Source organism: Pelophylax lessonae (assembly GCF_965119305.1).
Source record: "Pelophylax lessonae genome assembly, chromosome: 1".
Classification (NCBI taxonomy): Eukaryota; Metazoa; Chordata; class Amphibia; order Anura; family Ranidae; genus Pelophylax; species Pelophylax lessonae.
In genome coordinates this window covers 137,970,910-137,985,294 of record NC_138768.1, presented here as the reverse complement: position 1 = coordinate 137,985,294, position 14,385 = coordinate 137,970,910, and the positions used below count along the sequence as shown (strand labels likewise).

The 14,385-nt window shown below is 44.6% G+C and overlaps 1 protein-coding gene across 3 annotated transcripts in view; it reads left to right on the top strand.

The window, feature by feature from the left end:
• Nucleotides 1-14,385, top strand: part of TNPO1 (transportin 1) — a 542,580-nt gene that overhangs the window by 442,646 nt on the left and 85,549 nt on the right. For all 3 annotated transcript variants that reach the window (XR_014225578.1, XM_082265499.1, XM_082265498.1), the window contains exon 18: nt 733-831. Coding sequence is in view for 2 of the 3 variants with exons in the window: in XM_082265499.1 (XP_082121625.1) it covers nt 733-831 (99 nt within the window). In the remaining variant the exon portion in view is untranslated. The remainder of the gene's footprint in view (nt 1-732; nt 832-14,385) is intronic.

Sequence of the window (14,385 nt, the reverse complement as noted above, 5' to 3'; positions counted from 1 at the left end):
TAAATACCCAAATGGCCCTTCGCAGAAAAAAGGTTCCTCACCCATGGTTTAGATCAAAGCATATGCATGTTAGAATTGCCCAGTCAGTCAAAATTCAGACCTTAATCCAATTGAGAATCTGTGGCAAAACTTGAAAATTGCTGTTCAGACACTCTCCATCCAATCTGAAAGAGCTTGAGTTATTTTGCAAAGAAGAATGGGCAAAAATTTCACTCTGTTGATGTGCAAAGCTGGTAGAGACATACCCAAAATGGCAGCTGTAATTGCAGTAAAAGGTGGTTCTACAGTATTGATTTAGGAGGGCTGAATACAAATAGACGTCACACTTTTCAGATGGATATTTGTAAAAAAAAAAAAAAAAAAAGTGAAGACACTAACATTTTCCTTCCACTTGGCAATTATGTGCCACTTTGTGTTGGTCTATATAAAATCCCAATTAAATGCTCTTGTTTTTGGTTGTGACATGACAAAATGTAGAAAATTTCAAAGGGGTTTTTAATACTTTCAGGGCACTGTATCAGTATGAAATGTTGGGTTTACATTTTGTGGTGTTTGACTGTTAAGGCGAGCAAAGACCCAGACATGGGTGGCAGGACAGATAAGTATAATACTATTTTTTTTATTTTTTTACAGGGTTATAATTTTTTTGTTACAGTTACTTTTAACCTTTGAACTTTTGATACTTGAGCATTTTTGTTACACATGCTCAGTTTTTTTTTTTTTTTCTTTTAGCGGATTTCATGCCTATCTTGGGAACAAACCTAAACCCTGATTTAATTTCTGTATGCAACAATGCTACCTGGGCAATTGGTGAAATTTCTATACAAATGGGTAAGTTTAACTTTGCGAGAAACAAGTGTTAACTTGACTGTTGTCTTCCAGGTACTCCAATTTAGGTATAGTTTAAAAGGAAAGTGAATGTAATCAGTTTGTGAAATGCTCGTATTTTCTTTAAAAAAAAAAAAAGAATTGCTATGTTAAATTAGAATCCACCTCACTTACCTTTTTTAACATGAATTCTAGGGGGCAAATGTTTAAAAAAATATACTCATGTTGTTTTTGCATTGTTATATGTAAAGTTCCGCAAAGTTCCGCTTTAAGCTCAAGTCCAGCAAACACTTTTTAGCATTTACAGCAACCGGGTTTTTCCTCTATCGTTCATTGACGGACGCAGTCCTCTGATCCATATCAAGGTTATACTGCCCCCTACAGGAGTAGGACACTAGGCAGAAAAAGTTCTGGCTGCGCCTATGGGCAGTCCCGGAGGGCACACCGCCTCTCTTCCTGCAAAGGATGTCAGTTTTAATCTGCCTAGTCAGGAGTAAAGAACTAGTTCCTTGCTGGGATCTTTGGTCCTGGCAAAAAAAGTTTTTTTTTGTTTTTTTTTTTTTTTAATATGTAGATGGTTTATTTATTAGCTAGCTTTTTCTCCGGATTTTTTTCTTGTGAGATCTTAAAGCAACTATGCCGGATTTGGGCGACGGGCTGGATAATCTAGATCCAGTGGTCACCCAAGTCTGGCCAGCGAGCGTGTGCAGGCCTTAGTGCCGCGCTGGGTCATCCTCGACATAGTCACACTGGACAGGGACAGGGACTGGCCCCCCGAGTTAAACGTCTCGCAAGGTCGCACACGACAGGGTCTAGTCTCATGTCGCAGTGTTCCTGTTTGGCTGACAGCCCCCCACTTCGGCAGTAAGGGGTACTGTCAGGAGGCCTGTGTTCCCAGGAGGGTGAGAAAAATCCCACCCCCCCCCCCCCCACACACACACACACACACACACACACTTCTCTGGCAGATTTTGGGGTGGACGCAGGCCCCTCACTGGGATGGTCGGACCCTCACAATCTTGGGTTTCCCTCTGTCCTGTTGTGCAAACCCCTTCCCTTTCCCACATGGGCAAAAAAGAGAAGCGGGCGGAGCGCCTCTAAGTGCAGTATGTTTAATAAAATCTAGGCATACATATACATAACAACTCACAGGAGGTATGATGATAGTCGGCTCAATGCAGCGTCAAGGGGTTGGCTGTCCATATAGCAGATGCCGAGAGGAAGGATGACATGGAAAAGTCCAATCCGGTGGATGAAATAGGACAGGAATAAAGCCGGCTTCTGTCTTCCGGGACCGGCTCTTGTGGCAGGCTGGGACTCGGCGTCAACCGCGTGACGTCAGCAAGGTCAGGGTGCACACAACGCGTTTCAGAGCATGCGCCAAGCTCATGGGGAGCATGCGCGCTCTTTTCTCAAGTGTAGATGCAAAGACCTCTCAGAGCCGAAAAGATATATATATATATATATATATATACGCAATTTGTAAATGGGAGTGTACAAACGGCAGGCGACCAATGGAGTTACATGGAAGCCATATTGGGAGAAAAACAAACAAACCCATACAGACTGCGATGTAATGATATGAACATAGTATATACTCCGAACATTAAAATGAAAAAGCTGGATATAGGACATATAATAAAACGGAATTTAATAAATAAATTAAAATAATGGACCGCTGTGTATTTAGCACTATAGCACTAATCTCTCTATGGGCTGGTGATGAGGAGTAAGGAAAGTGTTAAAAATACATGGTAGAAAAATATATAATTAAAAAATCAGTAAAATTACTGATGATGAAAAAGATACTACTAAATATGAAAAATAATATAAAAAATGATGAAATAATGAAAAAAATATAAAAAAATAATGAACAAAAATAAAATAAGGATAATAAAAAATAAAAATAATAATAAATAAATTAATAAATTGAAATAAATGTAAAAAATGAAATGTATAGAACCTAGAACCAAAATATAGAATATCTAAAAATAAATATATATATATATATATATATATATATATATATATATATATATATATATATATATATATATATATATAAAATCAGCTGATGGAGGTGTTTATGAAATAGTCTCGCAAGATAGTTATCCAAGATTGTATTAAAAAATATATAAAAAATGATTTATTTAAGTAATAAAATATTAAAAGGATGTTATATATAAATGTAAAATACTAAAAGGAAATGGAATTGTCAAATGTCCGAATAGTAGAAATGTAGCCGAATAAAATTAGTAACAAAAAAACATGTATGTTACAAGGTCAATACATACATATCTTTTTAAAACCACGTAACTTACCTAAAAAGCCTATGTGTAAAGCTCTGTAATATATTTGTAAAATAGTACTAATTTCAAGTTCCTCGTTTAGGCCATAAGGCTTTAAAGTGTTCAACGAGAAGATCCAAAATGTCTCACGTTCAGAGTCTAGAAAATCGTTGGGCCTCTGGTAATTTATTGGATATGGCCTCGATGATCCAAACTTCTAGCCCCCTCAGTAGATTTATTTTGAAATTCTAAAAAATGTCTGGGGACACTGTGCTTATCGGAACCTTCTTCAATGAGCCTTCGGTGTTTGCCGAAACGTTGGCGAAGAGGACATATGGTACGGCCCACATATAGCAGCTTACATGGGCAAGTCAAACAATATACCACATGATCTGTAGAACAATTATAAAAATTGTTCAACGAGTATGTTTGGCCATCATGGGAAAAGGATTTTTGTCCGTAGGTTATAAAATCGCATGTTTTGCACAATTTTTTCTTACTTTTCAACGTAGGTGCTCTCCGGTAGGTGACTATAGGGCGTGGGTTTAAGACTGTCTTAAGATGTGGATCTTGTAACAATATTTTCCAGTGCCTGTTGAGTATCCCCTCCATATTTCTATACTTCGTGTGGAGTCTAGTAATAAACCGAGCTGGTGGATCTACTTCTGTCTTTATAGTCTTAGTGGGTTTGCCACTAGCATATAAATTGCAAGCGTGGTCAACCAGATCTTGTGGATAACCTTTATCAATGAACTTGTGTTTTAGATGGGAACTCATGAGTAGTGTAGTCCTGGTCTCTGGTACAGTTTTGGCGCAATCGGCAAAATTGCCCTTTGGGTATATTGTTTATCCACATAGGGTGGTGACAACTCCTATAATGTATATAGGAGTTGCCTGCCGTAGGCTTGGTATAATTTCTAGCAAAAATCTTACGATCGGTATGGCCCATCTCAAGGTCCAAGAAAGGAAGGGTATCAGTATTAAATACAGACGTGAAGGAAAGTCCCAAATGATTATTACAATGGTGCACAAAGGCCTCTATGTCAGTGGTCTGGCCATCCCAAATAATGATAATGTCATTGATGTACCTGCCAAAGTACACCAGATGTTTAGAAAAGGGATTGTTTTTCCATATAAAGGAATCTTCCCAATACCCCATGGTCAAATTAGCATACGACGGGGCAAAATTGGCCCCCATCGCTGTGCCCTTAGTTTGTAGGTAATATTCACCGTCAAACTGGAAACAATTGTGTGTCAGGCAAAAGGTGGTAGAATCAATGATAAAGGAAGTTTGTGTGGGGTGGAGTGACGTGTCCTGGAGTAAGTAATGTTGAATGGCTGCTATACCTACATTGTGCAGTATAGATGTGTACAAGGAGTTCACATCAAGGGACACCCAGGTGTAGCTGTCTTCCCATACATATGGTACGAATAATTCCAATAAATGTATGGAGTCTCTAATATACGAATGTAGGCCTTGAGCAAGGGGTTGGAGGAAGGAATCGATATAAAGGGAAAAACCGCTAGTAATGCTGTCCATGGCCGCAATAATTGGTCGGCCTGGGGGATTCAACGGGTTTTTGTGCACTTTTGGCAGGTGATAAAAATAAGGGGTATTGAAATATTTTTTAAATAAGAATTCAGCTTCTTTTTTATTGATGATTTGGTCGTGAATGGCCGATCGGATAAGTGTTTCTGCTTCCAGCTTAAACTGAGGCAGAGGATCCTTATGGAGTTTGGAATATGTGGTATTGTCTGACAGAAGTCTGTGAGCTTCTGAGAGGTAGTCGCAACGGTTTTGGATGATGATCCTCCCCACCCTTATCTGCTGCTTTGAATGACCAGAGTGGGATTGTTAGTAAAACTGGATAGGGCGGATCTTTCTCCGGGGGTGAGATTGTGATGCACACGCTGTTGTGATGACCCAGAGGGAATACATCATTTTTTGAAGTCTGAAAAGACCACTTGGTAAAAGGCCTCTAAATAAGGCCCCCTTAGAATGGGAAGGGTAAAAAACAGAGGGAGGCTGAAGAGACGTATGTTGAATCAAAGGAGATGGCGGCAAGTGCTGAGTGAATAGTAACAGATCCTGATCTAATTCAGGATCCCGAGAAGTCATGGCGTCATCGTATGACACCAAAGCTTCATCATGTATACTATATAGACTATCCAGGGATCGGTAAATATCATGAGCTATGGGAGACCATAACTGTGATGGCAAACTGGAGGAAGTGGCAGGTATTGATAATATAGACAGAGGATGCTGGCTATTATTTGTAATCTTGTTTTTTTTCAGGTTGAATATGAAAAAACCTCTTTAATGTGAGATTACGTATAAATTTGTTTAAAGAGGTTGTAAACCCGTACCATTTTTTTTTTTTGCAACCTGTAAGAGAAAGAAATAATGAGCATCGCATACTAGCTCATTATGCAATTCTTACCTTAGAACGAGCCCCCGCCGTGCCGCTCACTCACCTCTGACGGGCGACATGTCCAGTCGCCCGTCTTCCGGGATCGCGGCATCCGGCCATCTGACTGGCCGGAGCCGCGGTGACGTCACTCCCGCGCGCGGGAGCCGACAGTCACGGCACGGGTCTCTGAAGGAACGGCACGAGCGGCCGTTCCTTCAGAGCGCCAGTGACATCACTGGATGCATCGAAGGTAAATATCTCCTAAACGGTACATGTTTAGGAGATATTTACAGTACCTATAGGTAAGCCTTATCATAGGCTTACCTATAGGTACAACTTGTAGAGGAGGGTTTACTTCCTCTATAAGTCTTTGAATAATAGAAATGAGTTCGGTAAATTAGTAGGGGAAAAGGATAAACCTCTGCTGAGCAAGGCCGAATCTTCAGCAGAGAGGGAATGAGAAGCTAAATTGAAAATCTTTACCGTGGATGGTGTATGGTTAAGTTTTTTTTTTTTGTCTTTTTTTAGCTCCCTTTTTCCCTCCCCTACATCCTCGTCTGTGTTTTTTCTTTTTCATTTGGATTTGTGCTGGGGACCCAAAGCTAAAGGAACTGACGATGATGAAATAGGTATGTCGCCAGGATGAAAGTCACCTATAATAATAGATGAGCTGGTGGAGGGGACTGGTCTGTCAGTTGGTCCAGGATGGAGAAGATCCTGACCAGACTTATTAGATACATGGGGTATGGTCAATGGAGTGACGTTGGAAAGAGGAATTGAATCAGAAATAGAAGCAACCTGAGAAGGAACAATGGAAGCGGGTTCAATCAAGGAAATAGTAGGATCGGAAGGAAGGGGGGCCGTGTATGTAATATTTTTGTTTTTGTTTGGTCATGATCATTTTTTGTGGCCTTTTTAGGGGGCCATCGGTGTTTGACAGAAGATGTATTGTTTTTATTAGTATGGTTGTTAGAAGACAGTGGTTTGGGATGAGTGGATAACGAGGAATATCGAGGTTCTTGTGTCCGTGCGGGGCTACCTGAGAATGGGGGCCCTTGCGATAAGATACTGGCTCAAAGGGCTGTAAAGACATGAGTGATGGGATGTATTAATTTTTTTCCAGGAAAAAACCTTTTTGATGTTGATAATCCTCGATATCACGTCTGTATTTAGCTAATTTATTCTGAATAAGCCAATCTTCTTTATTTTTCGGGTTTCTTTTTAGAGTATCCATCCACGTAGTGGGGAGGATACAATCGTGAGACATGATATCCTGAGATAAAATTTGGATTTTAAGTACTAGTTCAGCATACTTGGTGTTACGTTGGTCTATAAGAACCGTCATTAGTTTGGAGGTGCAGAATTCAGCAATGCCCTCCCATTCCTTGCAATGGGAGGAGTCTAGAAAAGAACAAGTTTTCAAAATTCTCAGCCCTCATGGTTATAGTTTGTCCGCAAGGTATTTGGAGAGAAAAAATTCATCCCACCACTGGGTGTTGGTGTCATGAAGTAATCTTTCTAATTTTTTGAATTTGCCACACAAGGTGTATCTCTCTGATCTAGAGAGTGCAGCATCATGGCCAAAAATCGAGGAAGGTAGAACTGTGTATAATTTATCCAGAGTGTCATATTTGTGAAACTCGATTTCATGAATGAAGTCCATCACGATTAGAACAATGTGAGAATAGAAAGATGTAGGTAATGAAAAAAAAAAAGAATTAAAGAGTTACAATAATGTGTAGTGGCTGAGTATATGAGGGAATAAAAAAGATGTGTGAGAGAGATTTGAAAAAAAAAAGATGAGAGAGAGAAGTGCTAGAAGTAATAGACAACAGTCACATTAACTAGTATAGTAGGCATATCACATAGAAACATACTCTAGTATATAAAACCAACATAGAGTTCTACAAAGGAACAAAATCACTATAAATACAAACTGATGTGTATGTAAATGTACTGGGAATAAACGCACCATACAATCAGATAATGATCATCCGAACCAACCAATACCACACTACAACCTGTGCCGCACAGCCACAAAACTTCAATGACAATACCGGGATAAGGAGATAGCTGGCGCTCTGGTCCAGTGTGATACGGTCAATGTAAGAATATGAACAATAGGTCAGTAATGCATAGAAGCAATAATAGCAGGTTACCTATACTGTATAGCAATTGGCAGAAGATAGGTGGAGTCCATAAAGGTGAAGTCCATAAAGGTGAAGATCTGCACAGAGGGCCAGCTCTACCATACAGGAAGTCAATCTGTGAATAGGCAAAAAAAAATTTATTTTTATTTTTCTATTTTTATTTATTTTTTATTATCATTATTTTATCTTTGTTCATTATTTTTTTCATATTTTTTTATATTTTTTCATTTTTTATATTTTTCATATTTAGTAGTATCTTTTTCATCAGTAATTTTACTGATTTTTTTAATTATATGTTTTTCTACCATGTATTTTTAACACTTTCCTTACTCCTCATCACCAGCCCATAGAGAGATTAGTGCTAAATACACAGCGGTCCATTATTTTAATTTATTTATTAAATTCCGTTATATTATTATATGTCCTATATACAGCTTTTTCATTTTAATGTTATGAGTATATGCTATGTTCATATAATTACATCGCAGTCTGTATGGGTTTGTTTGTTTTTCTCCCAATATGGCTTCCATGTAACTCCATTGGTCGCCTGCCATTTGTACACTCCCATTTACAAATTGCGTGTATATATCTTTTCAGCTCTGAGAGGTCTTTGCATCTACACTTGAGAAAAGAGCGCGCATGCTCCCCATGAGCTTGGCGCATGCTCTGAAACGCGTCGCGTGCACCCTGACCTTGCTGACGTCACGCGGTTGACGCTGAGTCCCAGCCTGCCACGAGAGCCGGTCCCGGAAGACAGAAGCCGGCTTTTTTCCTGTCCTCCTATTTCATCCACCAGATTGGACTTTTCCATGTCATCCTTCCTCTCGGCATCTGCTATATGGACAGCCAACCCCTTGACGCTGCATTGAGCCGACTATCATCATACTTCCTGTGAGTTATGTATATGTATGCCTAGATTTTATTAAACATACTGCACTTAGAGGCGCTCCGCCCGCTTCTCTTTTTTGCCTGTTCACAGATTGACTTCCTGTATAGTAGAGCTGGCCCTCTGTGCAGATCTTCACCTTTATGGACTCCACCTATCTTCTGCCAATTGCTATACAGTATAGGTAACCTGCTATTACTGCTTCTATGCATTACTGACCTATTCATATCCTTACATTGACCGTATCACACTGGACCAGAGCGCCAGCTATCTCCTTATACCTTTCCCACATGGGGGACTGTTTGGGCCTACCTAGGGCTGGGACCTCATGTGCAGGCCGCATTAGGGGCCGGGGGGGTGCGCTGTCTGCGGTGCTTAGTCAATCCTCCAGGGCTTCCTTCTGCAGGATGGTGTAGGAGGGCTGGCGGGGGGGTCTCCCTGCACTGGCCCACCATTTTCTTGAAGCCTCGTCTGCTATTATGACGGCGGCCATCTTGGTATGCCCATTTTGCGGTGGTTTCTCTGATGGAGTGCCTGGAGGCATTTTCCGGGGGCGGGAGCCCCTCCCTCCACCCTGGGCAGTTTTCTTTGCTCGCTACCTTTTATGGGAGAGCTTGCTTGTTACACGTGCAGCCCTGGGAATGCATATTGGGATAGTGGGTTCTGGGGTCTCTCTGTTTGGGATCTTCAGGGATTGCCTGCCTTCGGGGGCACTGTAGCGTGGTGGGGCTGGTTTTTTTTTTTTTTTTTGCACATTTTGCTGGCGGGTTCTTCTGGTTCAGTATGGACCCTGCAGACCATGTGTCCCCACCTGACCCCCTCACGGAGGCTGCAGGGCCTTCCGTATCTCCACTGTCCAATGCATTTTCAGCGATTCTGGAAGCATTTGGGTCCCGGTAGGAGGTGGCCTTGAGAGCGAGGTGCGCTGAAACATTTCTCCACCTGCCCCTGCCTCATCTGATGTCTCGGATTCTGAGTCTGACTCAGCTGTGGGCCTCCCTGCCGGGTCTGTTACCTCGCACCCGGTCTCCTCGGATAATGAGGATGACAGTTCTACCTCCCCTGCCGTGCATGATACAGGAGCTGGTGGATGCACTGTTGTTTCGTTGCATGACACCCTGCAATTGGAGGACGCAGCGGTGGCTGCGCCTGGGGTGCAGGTTGCATCTGGCATTCACATGCCATCCAGAGCAGCTTAATTTGCTAGCATGCTCATGAAGGCTGGGACCGTCTACGATATTCCCCTGGGGTGTCTAAGCAGATGCTAAACGTTGCCCTTTTGAGGAGTCTTTGTTAAAGTGGGCTGTACCGCCTAATGTGGACCTACCGGTCTCTAGGCTGCATGGGACTACCATTGTTCCGGTGGAGGACTCCCTGTCCTTTAAGGACGTGGGGGAAAGGATGGCGCGGGCTGTGGCCCTCGATCTGTACTCCCTGGCGGGGTCTGCACTGGGAACAGTGTTTATAATTATCGTTGCCACGCAGACTATGCCTGATGAGTGGAGTTCCCATGCCGTGACTTGGTAAGGAGCAAGTCCCTCCTGCCCTGGGGGAGCTGTTGGACCAGCTGGCGCAGGGGCTGCAATTTGTTTGCGATGCTGTGCTGAACATGGCTCCTTTATTGGGTCACCTGCCGGTTTTTGGCGGTGGTTATCCGACGTATACTTGGCTGAAGTGTTGGTCTGCGGATCAAACTTCTACGAAGGCCTTAACGGATCTCCCTTTTCAGGGGGAATTGCCTGTTTGACACTGCCCTGGATGACGGTATATAAGGGAAAACAACAAAGAAGGGTAGCGTACAATATACTCACAAAACTCACTGAGTGGCGATTTTGGCTCTGAGGAAGAGGGTCCTCCCTCGAAACGCGTAAGCCACATCAGGTTTTGAGGACGCCATCACGCTATCCGGCAGTAGAGAAGTGTCCTGGAAGCGAGCGGTGCCCATTTCCTATATGCTTGTTCATATGCTACGTTTGTGAGTATATTGTACGCTACCCTTCTTTGATTTTAATAAACTTTTAAGTGGTGATGCACGGGGTCGGTGCGCCCTTCTCTTGTTGTTTTCTTGTAGTGCCTTTTGGATGCCCTTGGTCCTGAGGAGGGCAGCAAGACCACTTCTTTTGTGTCATAAAACCGCCTAGAAGATTCACCTTCCCGCATACCACTTGAGCGCAGGAGAGATATTGTTTTGACGGTATATAAGGGGCTCACGGGGGAAGACTTTTCTTCGACAGGCTGACAAGGGTAAGGGCCTTCATCGCGGACGGGGTCGACTCGGGGTCCCTCCCTTTCTGCTCACAAACAGTTACTACGAGACTTCCTCGGGTTGTTCCAAACGCTCTAGTCTGGCGAATATGAGATTGTTTTTTTTCCAGACCTGCGGACAAGGCCTCCTCGGCCTGAAGGTGCGTTCTCACCCATATATGGGGTAGGGTGACGTCTTTGCCAGTTCTCAGACCTGTGGCTGGCCCGGATCCCAGGCGGCTGGGTTCAGGTGGTCATGCGGTCCAGATGCAAGATCGAGTTTCGATCCGCTTTTTCCGACAAGGTTTTCCCTTCCAATGTACGGCTGTCCCCGAGTCATCTGTAGGCGCTTTATGGGGCAGTTTAGGGTCTTGTTCAACAAGGCTGGATCTACTGGCCCTTGATGGTTCCGTGCGGATCAAAAATTCAAGATGGTATTGGTTTGCACGATGGTGGTTTCCCTACATCAGGGGAATTCCTGGCCTCCATAGACATCAGATGCCTACCTTCACATCCCATTATGTGCAGGACACCAACGGGTTCTCAGTTTTTGCCGTGGGTCTCTATCCATTTGTGGCGTTACCCCTTGGTCTCGCTTCTGCTCCTCGGGTCTTCACAGCGGTGTTGGCTCCAGTCCTGGCGTTGTTGCAGCGGCGGGGTGTATCAGTCCTGGGTTCCTGGCCGATCTGCTTCCAGTGTGGAGTCCCCACGGTGCTGACAACGAATTTGGAGGTCACCATGTGAACTCTGAAGGAGTTCGGGTGGGTTCTGAACCTTCAGAAGTCATCCCTGGTCCCTTCCATGAGACTGGACTATCTGGGCCTGACTTTGGACTCGTCCTCATGCAGGGTGCTTCTCCCTCCAAGGAAATAACTCTTGGAACTTCAAACTGCGGTCAACTGTTACTGTCCAGCACAGGGTAGTCCCTTTGGACCTGCATGCAAGTGCTGGCACCGATGGTGTCTTTCAAGGATCCCCCAGAAGGCAAGCCTTCTCAAATGGGACTGGAATCCAAACTCTCTGGATATTTGGTTCCGGCTGAGCCGGGTGACCCGGGAGTCTTGATCTGGAATCCTTCCTCCCCTTTTTACAGGACAATTGTCACTGCGGATGCAAGCCTGTCTGGGTGGGGAGGAGTCCTCGGCAGGTTCTTTGCTTAGGGAGTATGGTCCCTGGAGGATTCAGGTTACGGATCAATGTCCTGGAGCTGAGAGCCATTCGGCTTTGCCTGGTTCACTTGGCCGGGCACCTGCAGCTGTCCAGTGGGCTTTCTATCAGACTATTCCACAACTGGGCCTTATGTCATTCACCAAGGGGGCAACAAGGGTGTCCTTGCTGTCTTGAAAGTGGCAGGCATTCTTCGTTGGTCTGAGTGCCTTTTTTCAGCTCTCTCCGCTGTTCCTTTCAGGTGTGGAAAATTGGCGGGCAGATAGCCTCAGTCAACGGGCCTAGGATGCAGGGGATTGTTCCCTTCATCCGGAGGTGTTCCAACAGCTATGCCTTCATTGGGGCTCTCCAGCCGTGGATCTGTTGGCGTCGCATCTGCAGGATAGTGCAGAGGTTGTGGCCCGCTCCCGGGACCCTCTGGCAGGTGCACTGGTGGCACCATGGGTTCTGTCGTAGGCAAGAACATATGCTAAGTTCAACATAACCGATGCTGAGAAGTTTAGCACGGTCACCTGCGCAAGGATGACGTCGGCATTGTCATGTGTGAGCAGTCGCAAACGGACCAAGGTCAGTATCGGATGCTGTCTGCATTTCCTCCTCTCAAGTTGCTGCCAAGACTTCTTCGCAGGATCGAGGCGAAAGGGATTCTGGTCATTCTGCTGGCTCCGGACTGGCCTCGCCGAGCTTGGTATGCCGACCTGGTCAGGCTAGCCACGGGCACTCCTTGGAGGCTTCCTCTCAGGGAGGATTTAATGCCTCCAGGGCCAATCTTCCATCCTGCTTTACTGTCGCTGGCTTTATCAGCTTGGCTGTTGAAAGCCAGGTGCTGAGGGTCTGCTTCAGTGATTCCCACCCTGCTTAAAGCGTGGGAAGCGACTTCTAGGATGGTTTTTCATGGTACAAGAAAGTTGTATATTGCATGGTGCGAGTCTCTTTAGGCTCCCCCTCGCTCTTACTCGGTGGCCCGAAACTTGGTTTTCCTTCAACGGGGAGTTGATCAAGTGTTGGCCTAAACTACTATCAAGGGTCAGGTTTTCGGCTTTGGCAACTTTCTTCCACAGGCTGTTGGCCGCCCGTTCCCTGATGGCTAACTTCTTCCAGGGGGTGCGTCACTTTGGTACTTCCGGTGCGACCTCCGTCTCCAACTGGAGACCTTGATTTGGTGCAGTTGGTTCTTCAAGAACCTCCTTTTGCAAGTTTTCGGGGTATCCCCTGCATACCTTGGTACAGAAGGTGGCCTCCTTGGTTGCGGTCATGCTGCGCGCAGGTAGACAGGACTGGCGACATTGTCCTGTCCTCCAAGTGGTACTTTGTCCGGATCCATCCTTCCCTCCGAAGGTGGTTTCTAGTGCTCACTTAAACGAGGACATTGTATTATCGTCTTTCTGTCCTAAGCCCAAACATCCTGAGTAATGTACATTGCATACTGGATATAGTTCGGGCACTCAAGGTGTACCTGGCGACTGCTGAGTCTTTTTGTGAGTCAGGTTTGCTCTCTGTACTCACGGATGGCCCTGGAACAGGGCTGTCTACGTCTGCTGCGACTGTTCCCAGATGGGTCGGACAGACGGTGGTGCAGGTTTATTCAATTACGGGTCAGGTCCTACCTTTCCCTGTTTTGGCGCCTTCTACTCGGGCGCCTAGTGCTTCCTGGGCTATTCGCCATACAGGCGCCTGTGCTTCAGGTTGCATGACGGCTACCTGGTCATCTGTTCTCACACCTTTACCAAATTTTATAAGGTGGATGTGCTGGCATCTGCAGATGCTTCTTTTGGTCGCAAAGTTTTGCTGGCTGCGGTCTGGAGGGCTTTTGGCCTTCCTTGAGGGTGTTTACTGTTTGTTTCAGGTGAGCCTCATCTTTTGTTCTGATGAGCCCTATGTTGCCTGGTTGGCTATGTTTAGCCTTGGGGACTTCTTTTCTGCTGTTCCCACCCCTTGTTTTGTGGCACTGCTTTGGGACGTCCCTACTGATATGGATCAGAGGACTGCGTCCATCAATGAACAATAGAGAAAACTGGATTTGTGACTCACCGTAAAATCCTTTTCTCTCAAGTTCATTGACGGACGCAGTACCCGCCCCTCTTTTTTGAGTTGGTGTTACTTTTCTGTCACTGCTTTGATACAAAACTGACATCCTATGCAGGAAGAGGGAGAGTGTACCCTCTGGGACTGCCCATAGACGTAGCCAGAACTTTTTTTTCTGCCTAGTGTCATACTCCTGTAGGGGGCAGTATAACCCTACTGATGTGGATCTGAGGACTGCGTCTGTCAATGAACTTAAGAGAAAAGGATTTTACGGTAATTCAAAAATCCATTTTTTTTTTTTTGTCCTTTTCTCTGTAACTGTACCTTTTGCTGTTCAGCATGGCCTACATATAAAGGTAGGAAATAATATATAAAGGGGGAATAGA